General features: G+C 41.8%; 1 protein-coding gene across 1 annotated transcript in view; it reads right to left on the bottom strand.

The window, feature by feature from the left end:
* The window catches only part of Camk4 (calcium/calmodulin dependent protein kinase IV), a 158,254-nt gene that overhangs the window by 24,788 nt on the left and 117,012 nt on the right, over positions 1-16,454 (bottom strand). Inside the window, exons 5-7 of the mRNA XM_048331159.1 lie at positions 10,127-10,199; positions 3,755-3,845; positions 1,499-1,573 (exon numbers count right to left, since the gene is read on the bottom strand). Of these exons, the coding sequence (XP_048187116.1) occupies positions 1,499-1,573; positions 3,755-3,845; positions 10,127-10,199 (239 nt within the window). The remainder of the gene's footprint in view (positions 1-1,498; positions 1,574-3,754; positions 3,846-10,126; positions 10,200-16,454) is intronic.

Raw genomic sequence — 16,454 nt, 5'->3', positions numbered from 1 at the left:
GAGAGACAAACTCACTAATAGCAAATTGTAGGATTTGAATACGAACATGCAGACACTAACAACTAGATGTGGTATCCCAGGAGTCACTTAAGCTCTCTGGATATTAGTAAAACAGGAATGCTAGTAAGTGAAGTCTAGAGCTTCTTCTGGCATTACAATTTTTTGGATTTAGCCACAAATTTGCTTTAAAGGATAGTGCATTGTAGCTCTTCAATCTGATTTCTGTATATTCAAAAATCATTAAAGCAAATCAGATATACAGTTCTTTTCTGGCTGGTTGTAAGGCTGCAGATACTTATACAAGAACAGGTTCAGCAACCCCAAACACCTCTCTCTTCTTGTATTTCCACAGTGGCCTTTCACAAGATCTCTTAGGATGCCCTGTTTCTGGGTACATGTCTCTTCCTTTGTAGGTTATAAGCCCCTAGGATGCAGAAAACAAATCTCCCTGGAGGCACGCAGTGGCCTGACTGTACAGCAGGTGACTCATAAATGTTTTAGAAGAGACAGAGAAGAGAAAGAGTTACATACAAAGAACTTGATCCTAACAGAGAAGTCGAGAAGTAGCTTGAAATGTGATTTCTTTTTTTTCCCTATCTAGATTAGAATTTGGGTTGATTTATGGAACATTCATTAACCACCAAATTTTTAGGGGATACTGTGTAATACCTGCAAGCTTTCTTTTTTGGCTTTTAGGTTATAGCATGATTAGTTTAGCCCTAAATAAAAGGCAGGTTTCATGTTAGAATGGGTTAAAAGCTTTTGTTCTGCCTCTGGATAATGTACTACACCCCTCAATTATTTCTGGGAGACCAGCAGGAGGATGCAGGAAGCCACGAAATTAGAGGAACTCTTAGAAGGGACCCCCACTTTAAGCTCTCCTCAGTGGGGCTAAGACAGGGACCCAAATGAGACACAGTGTAACAGAGCTTCCTCAAAATTAGATTTTTTTTTTTTTAAAAAACGATGACCTTTTCAATTCCAGCTTCCTTCAGGAAATATCAGAGACAATTACTGTCAGCCAGAAATCAGGCCTTGGCGAGCGGAGGCTCGGGCGGCCCTGGGGGCCGCACCCCATCCTCGCTGCGGCTCTGCATGCCACCCGGACTCCTGTGCTCACTCTCCTCCCACGCCCTCCCAAGGAAAAGAAAGGAAGAAAACCGAGAAAGAGCCCGTGGCTCTAACTCCAGACACAGACCCTGCTTGTCTACCGCCTTCTTCCCCGGAAGAGGGGTCTCTCTACTTGCCCGGGGGCACCAGGGCAGCTCCCGTCTGACAGATATTGTAACAGACAAGCACCAAGCCACGGGACTCCGTGGGAAGACCCAGGAGCGGTCCGAGGAGGCCCGATCCACGCCTTGGTCACGGAGAGTCACGCCCAAAGTCACGCATTTGTCAAGAGAAATGTCACAAGTTAAAACTAAAGAATCAGACTGAACAACTAGACTGGGTACACAGACGTCAGGTGCAGGGGAAAAGCATTATTAAAGAGCCATACCGCAATACCCCGGGGTTCCACACACTGTCTTCATGAGCACTTGGTGTTCCACAATTTTAGAGAGTCCGAAGTCGGCTGTGAGGACAAGAGAAGAACTCGATGAGGGAGGTCTCTCCTCGGCTTTCTCAAGCACTTCCTCCCTTCACCAGCACGTCTGCATTTGGTGGAGGAGGGGGTAGCTATGGGAGAGACAGGCTCTTACGAGGCAGCTAAAGTAACCCAAGCATGTCTTTAAATTGGAGAAAAAAAATAGGACTTCCAAATACATTTCGAAACAAGTTTATATTTAAGCATTGCTATTTCGCCCATATTCGTGAATAGAGGTGCTCTTTCTTAAAGTTACGATTGCAATGGCCACATTTTGTCTGAAGTTATTAATTCTGACATTCATATGACAGTAGGTCGGTGTACAGAACACTGTGGACTCAATGACCTAATTCAGAATCTTTCACTCATTGGTAGAAAGAAAAAAAAATTGCACTTTCCATGAATGTCATGGAAACAAACAGGTATGGAAAGGCTTATTCTGACTGAATGGAAATAACATAAGTCCTTCTTATATCTGACAGATATGATGTTCATACTTATATGATGAATGTAAGGCCTTTTGGGGGGGGCAAAAGGTCATTTTTATTTATTCCTTTGAGGTGAATTGCCTAGGTAAAATATTATCCAAGTTGCCGCTGTTGTGATCTATTGCGGGATGCACTAGGACACCGCTCGAGGCCATTCTTCAAGGAGGGTGGATGCAGAATGAATACATTTTAGACTTCAAAGATGAACCTCCATGTCCACAAGGTGCCTGACCCTTATCAGCGAAAGCAGCAGGCCGCCCTTCCGAAAGCAAGGCTCTTCTGCCTAAATTAGTATCTATCCATCCATTTAAAGACATTTCTTTAAGGATCAAGTCTTTGAAAGTGATGTCAAAGGAAGTGGAAACTCCCGCTGTCCACCGCCTTTCAGAAGTGATTATGAGAACAAGCCAGCTTCCCAGCAGGGTTCTCAGGGTTGTTTTTTTTCCCCTTCAGGTTCACACATTCATAAAGCACATTCTGTTGTCTGAGCTCTTCCTTTATGGAACAACTTAATTCTCCAAGGTGTTAGCACTTTTAAATGCAGTGAGCACACCAGCTTAACATGGTCAAAGACAAGCACTGGCGCAATGCACTTCAGAGGATTTAACATGCATTCTGCCAAGGACAGAATTTCATCCACTTAAAATAATTAAAGAAAGCTGAAAATAAATATTTGACCTGGAAGTATATAGAAGGTATACTATGTACTTCATTTTTTTTTCTCCCAAGATGCTAATTTAAGCATTTCTTTGGGTTGGTTAGAGTTCTCCAAAGTTCATCTTAATTATTCTTTGAATTGCTTCTTGGGGAAAAAAATAAAAGATGTTATCAAGTTAATAGATTTTATTTTTGAAAAAAAATCTTTGTAGGAGTATACCAGATAATATGTTCTTGCACATGAACATTTTAAAAGGTGTTGAGAAATCTTGCAGGAATAGAACAGCTTTTTTTTTTTTTTTTGCCATCCTGGGGATTGAACTCAGGGCCTGAGCACTGTCCCCGGCTTCCTTTTGCTCAAGGCTAGCACTCTACCACTTGAGCCACAGCGCCACTTCTGGCCGTTTTCTATGTATGTGGTACTGGGGAATCGAACCCAGGGCTTCATGCATGCAAGGCAAGCGCTCTACTGCTAGGCCACATTCCCATCCCCATAACAGTATTTCTTAATTGACTTACCCACAGTACCTCTGGAAGCCATTTACAACCCCTCCTACCCCCCAAAACAAGAAAGCAATGCCCTAGAGACCACATTTTGGGAAATATGGACACAAATTTACCTCTATTTATACAACAAGTGATTCCAAACCTACATTCATCAATGTACCAAGCATTTTGCCTCAAAAGTCTTCATTATCTAAGATTAAAATTCAATAGCCCTAAAGCAGGGCTAGTTTTTCTTCACTATCAGCTTAAGTATAAAACACAGGGTTGTCTTCTGAGGTCCTCATCATGGTGAAATGCTGCCATTCACTGATGTAGCCGGCAACAGAGCACCAAGGTCTAGCCCTAGTCCCAGGTTACATCCCAGGAAAGAGTGCAAACCTCCAAGAAGGTCCATGTAAAATATTCTAGGAAATTGGACAGAGGCAAAAATTGAATGGATCTATAGATAAAAATCCCACATGACTAATTTCTTCTACGATGGAGAAAGGAGTCACGCAACACGAGGAAACGTTCTCACCAATTTTGAGTGGCGCATCTGGGGCTGGAGTTGCATAGAGAAGATTCTCTGGTTTGAGATCACGGTGGACGATGCCATTTTCATGTAGGTACTGTGGGGGGACAAGAATGAAGACAAATCTATATACTTCTGCTTCAATATCCACATCTAAGACTTGTCATAATCTTACATTTTGCTATGTTATTCAAGAACATATACAGTATGAATTAAAAACAGATGTTACAAAGGACAATCTCTAAATCTATATACGTTAACAAATAGCTTATAAGTTAGCTCAGTGCTGGGTCATGTATTGCCTAGCATGCGGGAGAACAAACCAAATCAGATAAACAAAACAACAGCTTAAGAATAATTAGCAGAACATACATGTAATTTAAGTAATTTTTTAAAAATTATCAGTTCCCAGGATGAAGCATTTGCTCATCAGTGAATATCAGAGTTCTCTTTTGGCACAATGCCATAGTGATTGGAATTGGCTAGTTCTGATTACGAAAGTGTCAAGGTACCAATGCACTGAAATTTGTCTAATTTATATCTAAAAACCCCATTTTATGTAAGAAACTTACCACCATAAGAAACAGTTCACAATTACTGTGTGAATAGTTAAGATGTATGCAGCTGTGACATGAAATAAAAAGTACTTGCTAAGAAAATTTAAAATTGTAGCTGAGATTATGGGTACATGCCACATACTGCTCTCATATAGTTTAGATTACGGGTATATACCACTACATATCCCTTGCATACAGCTTAGATTACGGGTGCATACCACTATATACCCCTCTTGTATAGGCCTCCACCTAAAACTGTAGAAGTGATTCCCACATTAAGTACACATTAAAGTGGGATGTACTATTGAAAAGAACAAAAGAAGGGAACCCCCAAATGTATTTTATCATTTTGTTTTTGTAAAAAAAAAATGCAATCATGACAAGCTCAAATTTTCTTTGAAAGAGACAAAGAAAATATGGCTGTTCTGAATTCAGGGTGTGTCTAGACATGTAATTAAACTCTCTGTATGGTCCTAAGAAAAACTGTGTCACTGTGTAATGAAAGCTACTACATAGTAATTTAGTTTAATTACAGCTATGCTGCGTTCGATGGGCTGTGTGTAGCTAATTGATAATGTCTCAGGAGTTGGTGGTAGGAAATGTGAATCTCTAAAAATCCAGCGGGATAAATAAAGAGCAGTCAGCCCAGAGAGAAAAATGGTGTTCTGGCTACAGTTTTCCTATTGTGACAAAAAGGAAAGAGCACAAATTTGCCTTTAGCTATTAAAGAAAATTCAGAAACAATATACATGCATTTAAGGAACTTAAAGTGAGTATGCCATTTTATCAGCTTTGAGGACCTGACATCGCCACTGTGTCCTTGACTTCAATCTCTACTTTCTACTGGTTCCAAAATCATCTGTAGAATAGACTTAAAACAACAGCAACAACAAACACCTCCCACTAGTGACCTGCTGAGGACCGACAGAAAGCCTTGATCCACACTGCTTCCCAGCACCAAAGGCATCCGTGTCAGGCAAAGGAGCCAGATTCTGGGCCTCCAGGACATTCCTGCCTTCAGTGTCCTTCCAGCCAGCCAGCCCTAATTCCACTCACATCTTATTTTATTGTTCTCTGTATTTCTTTTGCTACTGCTCAGTTCCTCCTCTGTGTTCTCTATGGACATTGTTATAATTGTCTTTTCACTACCTCACACATTTTCATACTTAGATCATCGTCCTAAACCATACATGAAGGCTCACGGTCTGTGAACAGAAGCCTAACTTATGTAGTGTGAAATTTAAAGGTCCTTTGATATACACACCCAATTTTTCTCCTGGAGAAATTCTTCGCACGCACAAGGTACACACTATGTCACGCCGCACGCAAACCATCTTTCCTGTACCCAACTTTATTTTCAGGAGAGTCTGAAAACACTATTTCCTATTTCTACACTCTTCCAGAATTTGCCACTCCTCTTTCACCCAGTATTGGAATTGAATTCTCTCTCCCTTGATCGTGTGTGTGTGTGTGTGTGTGTGTGTGTGTGTGTGTGTGTGTGTGTGTGTGTTGTAACTTGCTAATAACTGAGAGAACTGCAAAGGAAGTGAAGTGACTTCTGGCTTAAGATCACAAGTCTATGCAGCTTCTACCAGGCTTATTACTTGATTTGGGGATCCCTGAATTGCAACGTAAATCCCTTGGCTGTTGGGATGCACAATGGAGAAGCCAAACGCGGTTCTTGTGACAGGCAACCTGGCTAAATAAGCCAAGTGTAGTTTTTCCCTGTGACAGTCCTCCGGAGGCCTCATGGCACGTTTAAACCAGATGCAAGAGAGACCACTCTAGAGGAGTCCTTCCAGCGATCAAACCCTCAAGCACGGATTCTCCTCACCTCCAGCTCCATCTCTAGATATTGTGGAGTAGAGATAGAAATCATTCCCACTAGGTCCTATCTGAAGTTTTTTGCTGTTGTTGTTGCTATTTGTCGGTTGTGGGGCTTGAACTCTGGGCATGGACGCTGTCCCTGAGCTCTTCAGCTCAAGGCTAGCGCTCTACCACTTGAACCACAGCACCATTTCCGGGCTTTGAACCTTGATCCTCAGATCTCAGCCTCCTGAGTAGCTAGGATTACAGGCATGAGCCCCCAGTGTCTGGCCTATCTGAAGTCTTGACCCAAAGAATGTGTAAGTATAATACCATGGTTACTTTAAGCCATGGTGGGGTTGGGGCTTTATTTCATAAACAGAGCAAGAGCAATTAGAAAATGTATAATGCAGATGAATAAAACATTCTGTATAAAATCTTGCAACCCCACAGCAAAATGAATCCTCCTCTCTGTCTTCCACAGGATGACCTTCATATTCCAAGTGCATGACTCTGATGCTACCATGGCTACCTGTGTCCCTGTCAATCACAGCAAAACCATGGCCCTTGAGAGCAGGGTTTGTCTCATTTACCCTTGTCCCATGGACTTAACCTTAGGGACCGGTATTGTACTGTGAAATGTAGTATGCATGAAAAGAAGAAAATGAATGACCAAAGTTACAGGTTGAATCAGACTTTATGGGTAGCACCAATGAATGCCAAGGAAGAGCTTACATTTCACTTGGAGTTGAAGCATATTTCCAGTCAATGAATACGTTTGTTAAACCAAAAAATGATGGGGATCATCTAAGCTGGGACAAGGGTTGATCAGCATAGAGGTTCCATGTCTACGGCTCTGTGTTTGAGAGGCTTGGGAAACTTGATTCCTATTATTCTTGGTTTAGGAACTACAGGTATCTGCTTTTGATCTGTAGACATGGAGTTAAAATACGACACAGATTGATCAGTTGTAGTGAGAAGTGCACAAATTCACTCTAGCATTGTAGGTCTATCTACTAGTGAGGAGTGATAGTCATGTTTTGTTTGTCTAACGAAGACACCATTTCCTGCATTTCTGAAAGCCATTTCATTGCGCTTGATTCCAGGTCTCTGTATCTTTCTCTCCTGATGCCTTGGCAATGGCGTTCTACCACATCTGCGGCATTTCAGATGCAAGATCTGCCGCCATCCTAGCTCTGTTCCTCTGGTATGTCTTTTTTTCTATTTCTACTCTATCTTTGTTTTTTCTTTTGTTTCTTGATTTCCTTGTTTCTCTTTTCTTTTTTTTCAGTTAAAAGATGGAATAAAATGCTCCTGCATCCTTCTCTTCATACCAGTTACAATGAGATTTGTAAAGATGCTTATCTGTGTTGCTTTGTAAGTTTCATCAAATTTGGAAATTCATGGAAAAATATTTATTTAAAAATAATTCTATTATCCCACCATTCTTCATTGATCTAACTGTACATATTGAGATGGTTCCATAGCTTCATGATACGCTGTTCTTTTTCATCTTCTTTCTCAGTGTCTCACCTGGGACCGGTTTTGGATGCTATATCTTCGAGATCACTAGGCTTTTGTTTCTCAGGTATCAAATATATTGTTAATTCTGCCCAATATATTTTTCATTCTGGATGAAATTAGGTAGAGATTTTCATCTCTAGATATTTGATTTTGATCTTTTAAAAATATCTTCTAGCCAAGTGCCAGTAGCTCATGCGTACTTATAATCCTAGCTACTCAGGAGGCTGTTAACAGGAAACTATTTCGTAAATGCCAGCCACTCCTCACAAGTTTTACGTTGCTTTGCTTTCTACCTGTGAAACATTTAAGCAGTTGATTTTAATTTTTTTTCTTTATGGGAATCATTAGTTTGCAGTAAGAAGAGAAACTATGATTTTTATAAAGCTTGTCTCAAGAAGTATTTGACTTGAATGTGGTAGTCTAGTTCTTAAAGTGCCGAAAGGAGGTAAAATACTATAGATATATGTGTATTATATGCATATATACACATATACATTTATATACACATACATAATTAGCAATAATAAATTTATCCTTGAAAACTTGGAATAAAGTTCTAGAAACTCCAGACTCTATTCTACGTGAGGCAACCCTATCTAGGGCACCCATACTCCTGTCATTCCAGTAAGCGGAAAATTATGAGAGCACATCATTGAACATTGTCCTCTGTCAGCTACGTAAGCTGTCACTGAATTGGAACATACTCACTGTGCTAATTAAAAGAGCAAGAACTGATTAAATGGATGAAAGCAACCAAAGAGAAGATACTGAGGAATGTGGTGTTTGAATGACAGGAAGTTATGCAATGATAATGAGGGAACAGGAAAACAAATGGATACACAGAAGCCAGATATATTGCTTTGTTTCAAATGAAATAAGAAATACGACAGCACAGCAATTCAGCACGTGTCAACATCTAGAAACAGAAAGTAGAATGTTGGCTCTTTTTGAGTGGGCTGATCATGTTTTCATTTACATGGTCAGTAAATATTTATTGAACATCTACTACAAACAGATATTTTCTTAGGCACTGGGGATAAAAGGGTGAAAAATACAAGTTTCCAAATTTTTGGAATTAGGTGGTCGTTTTATGGTGTCAGAGAAAATAGCATAAAATTCCCAGTGATTTTAAGTGTGCACGGGAGTGAATTTAGAAGTGGTTTGGAAAGACAGAGTTAGGTGTGACTTTAGGGAGAGGGATTGTAGAAGGCCATTCTAGGCAGATGACAATTCAGCAGAGTCCCGAAAGAAGTAAGAAAGACATAATGGGACATAATGACAGTGTCCCAGGCACAGAAAAACAAAAAAAGTATCCCAAGAATGGAGCTAACAGAGTCCTCAGAATCAGAAAAAAAAAGGCTTGTGTGGCCCTTTTTTTTCCGGGAAAGGAAACTGAGGAAATTGTACACAATGAAATGGAGATGACTGGGGAGAACCTATGATAGGCAAGGTATTAAAAGCTCTGTGGAGGAATTGTTCCTTTGTTCTACTTTCAGTGGAATGTCATTGGTGGTTGTAAACATAGACATAACTCATGTATGATTTAAATAGAAATTCTGGATCGTGTGAGGGATGGCCACCGAGTGGCAGAAGGAGGCTGCCCATTTAGAAGATGGAGATCTCTATTAGGATTTAGTGAAAATGAAGAAAAACAGTCCAATTCATGTTCTGATTTGGAGGCAGGTCATCAGGACTTTGAGGACATGGACAGGTATCAACAATTTTGTCTTAAAAACAACTGTTGCATAGACTGAGGGAGTACTGTAAGAGTTCCACTCTCCCAATCGATGAATTAAAGACACATTACATACATCTACTGTAATCTGTTTTATTTGGACAAGATATTGCTTGAAATCCAAACAAACCCCTCAAAATTATACATTCATCCATCTGCATACATTCGTTCCCGTTATCGACTTACACAATACAATTTAATTCATATTCCCATGCACAATTTTAATTCGTATTTCTTCCTTGGAAAAAATTAAATGGCCACACAATTTTCCTTCCAATTCACTCATTTCTTGTCTTGAAAGAAAAGTCACTAAGGTCTGTGCTCAGCGGCTTATAGTTACCTCATTCATTCAACCTTCCTCCAGCTCCCGCCAAACTAAGAAGTAATGATAATAGAGAAACAAACCCAAGAAATGCGAAAGAAAGAGCTAAGGAACAAGGAAAGACACCGAAGCCTCAGGAGGCTTCGTGATAATAGGATGGAAAGTATTTTAAACAAACGGCATTATTTTGGGAGGGCTGCATCTTTCAGAATTGAGTAACTTTATAAACTCCTGTAAGTTATGAAATATACTTAGAAATGGAATTGCATTCAGCCTATTTCCCTGTTAGTACTCAATACAGTTTTTTGGTGTTTTTTTTTGTTTTGTTTTTTGCTTTACGTTTGATGGCTTATTGCAGACCCGCACTTCTGAAACGCTTGCTCTGAAGGAACACATGTAAGTCACGCATGTGGTGGACGCTGTTCCTTACTTACAGCCACGGCCTCCAGGATTTGTTTAACGGCATCTGCAGCATCTCGCTCACTGTAATAGCCTTTCTCCACAATCCTAGAAGAAATACGACATGCGGCTCAGACACGTGCATTTGGTTGAGTGGATGATGGAAGAATTTAATGAAATGAATGTCAAAGAAGATACATCTAAACAATTGCAGCAGGCTAGCATGACACCAGGCGACAGATTTCTGTAAACTGTGATTGTGAAATTCTTAAGCTACACTTGGGAAAATGAAAAACAATTTATTTCACACTGCCTTGAAATGGTTCGGTCTCTTTGAAAAAGAAACCAAATTTTCACTTAAACTTCATATTGTGAATTATTCTAAACATATGCCAAGTAGATATTATACAACTGAATGCCCAATGCAACCTGTCATACAGGCCCAGTAATTATTAATTCATGGCCAATATTTTATGTCTGTTTATAATTACTGTCCTTATTATTGTTGTTATTAGTAATTCACTTATTTTGTTGGTTGTGGGGCTTGTGGGTGGTGGGTGCTGGTCCTGAGCTTGTCTGCTCAAGGCTACCACGTTGCATTCTACCACGTTGAGTTGCAATGCCTCTTATTTTTATTTTGAAGTAAACACTAGATAACTATGTATTTCCATTTCTAAGTATTTAAGAAAGTATGTCTGAAAGGTAAGAGATTAACCATAATGACAATAACATACCTATAAATGGTAGTCATTTCTTAATACCAAATTTCCAATTGTCTTAAACATGTTACAATTTTGTATGTTTGAAGTAGTATTCAAATGAGGCACATAAAACTCATTTAGTTATTAAAATATCTTCATTTGGTTTTATTTTCCTTTAAATTTTGTATCAGGAAGCTGTGAATTCTCAAAGTAGCTGGTATTAAGAATTGAATTTAAAATCTATAAAAAAAATTTGCCAACCTAGAGGCTAGAAGGTAAAGAAAAAATAAACGGATATGATAAAATAAAAAATAAATATTAGAACTCAATGATAATCGTTATAAAGTCCAGAAAAACTATGTTGTTGAAAAACGTCCAAATATGTCATTTTGCTACCTATTTAGTGAGACCATTAGCAAGAAACAGACTCAGCATCTCTTCAAAGAATAACACATAGAATATCCTTCCCGATCTTTCTGTATCTGGGGCATTTGTTATTCTTCAGACCAAATAAAATGAGGAACTAGACTGTAATATTCATCTTGAACAAGGCTACCATTTTCTTTTCAATTCATCATCAGGTTTAAGTCGTTTGCTTACCAAAACGTCAACTGAAATAATTCTTAAACTGTGCTTCCTGAACACTTAACAGTTAAGTCTAACAGGAGAAAAAAACAATGGTTACAGGATGACGCAAGAGGCTGAGCCCTTGGAGGACCATGTACCCATTTCTCTGCATCTTGCACTGAATGTAGATTCCATGAGGCGTCCACCAGCCCCCCGGGAATGTGATTGGTTTCTCCTCCATGCAATGCACCTGTGACCACAGGAGCACGGATGGCGTTCTGTAGTTTTGTTAAGGGAAGGGAATTGCTACAACAATGTGGGGAAAGGAGGACCAACTGTAATTTTCTTTGCAACCCTTCCTTCTCCCTGGAAGAGGGTAAAATCATTTACTTCTCAGCTTACCAAGAAAACCCAATCCAAACTAAGATAAAATTTCCCATGGGCACCGAATCCCCAGGTGGCACTGGGCATGCTTTCCATCTGTACAAAATGGCACTTTGGGGGTCAGCCTGTGCAACTATATATATATATATATTACATATATAGTTGTTCTGAGATGTCCCTTTGGAACATCAGTGCTTCACCCACCAGGATTTCCTCTGTGTACTGATTCATCATGAAGGGTAGACGCATTTGGGTATCATTGAGGATTTAGTGCCTGATAGGAACTAAGCGTGGGTGCTCTCACACTTCGGATGTTAGAGCCTAACCACCAATGCACCCATCACTAATGACGTTGGTTCTTTGGAGGCAGAGGCAGGTGATCAACTTCTTTCTCGTGTTTCTATTAGCCTCAGAAGGCTTCGCTGTGACAAGTCCATCTGTGCAGACAACGGGCCTAGATCAGAACGACCCCCTCAGCCCTCTCCTTCATGCCCCCCTCCAGCCTCAGCAAGCTTCATGGCTTTCATTTTTACACAGGTACCTAAAGCATCTAGACTATTCAAAGCAGTGACTGATCTCTAAGGGTAGATCATGAGTAGAATCAGGGCCCTTAGAAACCAGTGAGGTCTGGAAGTGCCGTCTCCCCTGTGCCATCTTGGGAGCAGAGTAGGAACACACTATCTCTGTAAGAAAGCAGTCCCTCCACCCCCAGAGATCACCTGGGTTGGCTCACGATCTTAGAACTGTAAGAAACAAATTTCAGCTGTTTCTAAGCCACCCACCCACTCGAAAGAATTTTGTTATATAGCAGCTTTAACGGGCTAAAGCTTTGTTTGCATTCTAAAACATGTCCCCGTGTAAATGTCTAAGGATGGGGAGGGGGGAGTGAATTTTCTGAAGACTCGCTTTTAAGTGGATAGCGGACAGATTGAAGGTATATGAAGGATGGTTAGAAATGTCACTATGTTTTCTCTAATAGCAAAATAGCTTATTTAACTAGCAGAGAGGATCGATTGCAAGAGCTATATCCACTCGTCCAATTATCCAATCAATATTAGAGGGGGCAGTGAACAAGACACGGTGCCCGCGCTCCCGGGATCTCGCTGGCTTCGATGAGAGCAACAGCTGCCCGAGTGCTGGGCTGGGGCCCAGAAGGCGCGAGCGATAGGAAAAGGCAGCGATCTGCTCGGGAGGCCTTGCAGGGCCAGCGCAGGGCTCCAGAGGTACCTCAGCTCACACCCGCAACGCAGGTAGACGCTGCCCCCCGGATTCAGGAAGAGTGGGAGTTGGGATGGGGGGATGGGAAGGAGAAGCGCAGGACACCAGGCAGAAGGGAATGGTTTCAAACGAAGAGAGGAGGACTACAGCCAGCGGGCGCGAGGGTGGGCAGCAACACGCATCATGAAGATGACAGAGGCATACGTGTAAACCTGGTGTGTTCTAGAAATCAAAAGAATCCCTGGGGCCACGCCCTAGATGGGGCCACGCCCAGCAGGGAGGAGGAGAGGAAGTGATCACCCAGGCGCATCACACCTTCTACAGGGTCAGCAGAACTAAGGGATGCATGAGTTCTGCGGTGAGAATCGACGCGTCTAGGGCAGACAGGTGGGATAAAGACAGGAAATACAGGTGCTTTATCCACGTCATCTTAATGTCACCCCCAACACCCTGTCTGGTCCCCTATTCCTCTTCAACTGCTTCTTTGCCATGTGTACTGCTAAAAGGAGCTTTTCGTTTGGATACTTTTTAACAGCATGTTGCAAGGTTAGCAACTGGGACATTTCATTTCAAATAAATGAAGCTAACCATCTAGGGCTGCTGAGATTAGCAAGTTCAGCAAGTATCAGCGAGCTTTGCGAGTCACAAATCCAGCTTTGCGAGTCACAAATCCAGGTTTATCGCAGACTTCTGAAAGGATAAATGCATCTACTAGCGACCCACACGCAGTCCTGCTATGTTCTCCTGTCCATTTAGGCCACGGGAGTGACAGCAGGTAGGTTTGGGTAATGCCCTCCACAGGACCCTCACAACCGGGCATTGTTGTAAATGATGTAAATGATGTAAAATCAGCAACACAGAAATGTTTCATGAAGTGGCACTGACAACTCCCTTATGCAATATAGCTAGCATCTTCAAAAGCTGACAAGGAAATTGAACTATGGCTAGTCATGAATTTACAGCTTGGGATAAAACAAAATAATACGCTAGTGAACGATATTCAGAACCAGTGAAATATTCAGTCATCACAGGGTCCTTCCAGCAGTAAAAATAGTGACTCATTTAGGTTGGATAGTTTGTTGGTTTTTAAAAAAATAATTATTTATTTATTGTCAAAGTGACGTACAGAGGGGTTACAGTTTCATACGTAAGGCAGTGGGTACATTTCTTGTATAACCTGTTACCTCCTCCCTCATTTTCCCCTCCCCTCCGCCTGTCCCTCTCCCCCCATGAGTTGTTCAGTTGGTTTACACCATATGGTTTTGCAAGTATTGCTTTTGGAGTTGTCTTTTTATCCTTTGACTCTCGATGTTGATATTCCCTTTCCCTTCCCTCGTTCTAATACCAGTATACACAGTCATGTGAAACCGTAGCTTTCTGTTGTTGTTCCTCTTATATCCCCTTTCCTGTGGTTGTGCCCCTGCTATCACTGTATCTCATCTAGGTTGGATTTTAAAAAAACACACAAAACTTTTGCATTTAAGTACAGCTGTGGCTGTATTCTCCTTCAAAATTCACTAAACTAATTTCATCTTCATGCTTTGCGAAATAGTAAGCAAGCAGTTACGATGCAGCCCGAATCCCAGTATCATATCCAAAGCCCACGGACATGTAATGTGCCTGAGTGGAAAGGCCTGAGAGCACGCTCCTCTGTGGGCTGGACTAGGAGGCTGCATGCTAACACACAGGCCTGAGAGTCACTGCAGTGCTGACCAAAGGCTGCTCTGGGACTGCACTCCTAACAGATGTCTGCAGACCAGGAAGGGAGCACCGGACAGGAGGCTCTTCCAGCTGAGACAGACTGGCTCCCTCCAGTATTGGCCATTCCCCTTCTAGGGCTTACTGTGCTGGTTCATGCATGCCCCTTCTCCCACTAGTTCTGTTTTCCTGATCATCATTTAAAAATTGCATGATGGGAAAATACGGACCGTGCCTGTTTCTCTCCAAGAGGCTGCTTTAATGCATGACTCTTGTGTATTTGCTTCGGTCACGCTAATTGCTGCAAATTGAATTGAGCACATCTCCATGCAGGCAGTTAGCACAGGCACTGCGGCTGAAGAGCCCTAATCTGATCATGGTGGGGCCCTCGGACTTCCTGGCCTACTGTTCTGTTCACCAACCACAGCTTTCTCTCAGATGACTGTGACTCGATATTGCAGGCTTACGCGGAAGAAGACATTGGTCTGATGAAAATGTATACTGAAGGGCCAAATATCAGATGGCGCAAGCCCCAAAAAATATGAGTTTCAGGAACCAAATCCTAATGGCTAACAGAACAGCATCAGGCGGTGACACAAAGTTATAGTAAAATGAATTCCGTTGTGCTTACGTAAATCCACCACTCCTTCATAGACTCTGTTGACTTCTTTTTCTCAATTCATTGATGGCATGTGTGGTATGATACTTTCCCTAAGAATTAATCCACAGGGTGTTCAACTCATACATTAAAAAAAGATTTTCAAAGATGCTACCTATTCTATCTGTGTGTGTGGGGGGGTGGGGGGGTGACTGTCAGTCCACGAGGACCTTAGCTACAGAGGTGCAGCTCTCAAGAAAGAGGAGGCCAGCTGGGCGCCAGTGGCTCACACCTGTCATCCTAGCTACTCAGGAGGCTGAGATCTGAGGATCGCGGTTCAAAGCCAGCCCAGGCAGAAAAATCCATGAGACTCTTATCTCCAATAAACTACTTGAAAAACACCGGAAGTTGGGCTGTGGCTCAAGTGGTAGAGCACTAGTCTTGAGCACAAAGAAGGGAACTACCCAGGCCCTGAGGTCAAGCCCCAGGATGGGGGGGGGGTAGGGGGAGGGGAGAGAAAGAGAGAGAGAAAGAGAGAGAGAAGAAGGAGGAGGAGGAAGAGGAGGAGGAGGAGGAGGAGGAGGAAAAGGAGGAGGAAGAGGGGGAGGGAGAGGGAGAGGGGGAGGGGGAGGGGGAGGGGGAGGGAGGCAGCGGCCTGGAGAGCCCAGAGGATCCCTAGTTTAATTCTCTCTGACTATAAATGAAAAGCCTGACCCAGAGTCTTTAAATAAATTGCTAGAGCACAGTTAACCATTTACCTGATAAGCATCTAGCCACTGCTTTCTTTCTGCCTAGCCCAACATTTGAAAAGGAAACTGAGATTCATCCCACCCCAGTCCTGTGCTTTGGGATAGTTTCCTGCCGCAGAAGGTCCTTTCCTCTACCTGTGAATATCCTGATGGTCATGAAAGACCTGTTCCAAAGATGCTTGTCCTGCCTAAGCCACTTCACATTTAGCAACTTGTGCTGCGTATCTTATATGCAGCATCTATATCTCAATTACAGCACACAAATACTTAGAGGCCATTCGGAGGCCAACTTCCAGAAAATACAAAATAGCTTATGAGATATGTTTTGCACGTTGATTTTTTATTTTATTTTTAGTCCTTAGCCATCACTTATTTTTTTAATCTTTTGATTCTGTTGCTGGTGTGTGTGTGTGCGTGTGCGTGTGTGTGTGTGTGTGTGTGTGTGTGT

Source organism: Perognathus longimembris, chromosome 22, assembly GCF_023159225.1.
Source record: "Perognathus longimembris pacificus isolate PPM17 chromosome 22, ASM2315922v1, whole genome shotgun sequence".
In the NCBI taxonomy this organism is placed as follows: Eukaryota; Metazoa; Chordata; class Mammalia; order Rodentia; family Heteromyidae; genus Perognathus; species Perognathus longimembris.
Note: the sequence above shows the minus strand (reverse complement) of the source record. Positions and strands in the feature narration are given on the sequence as shown.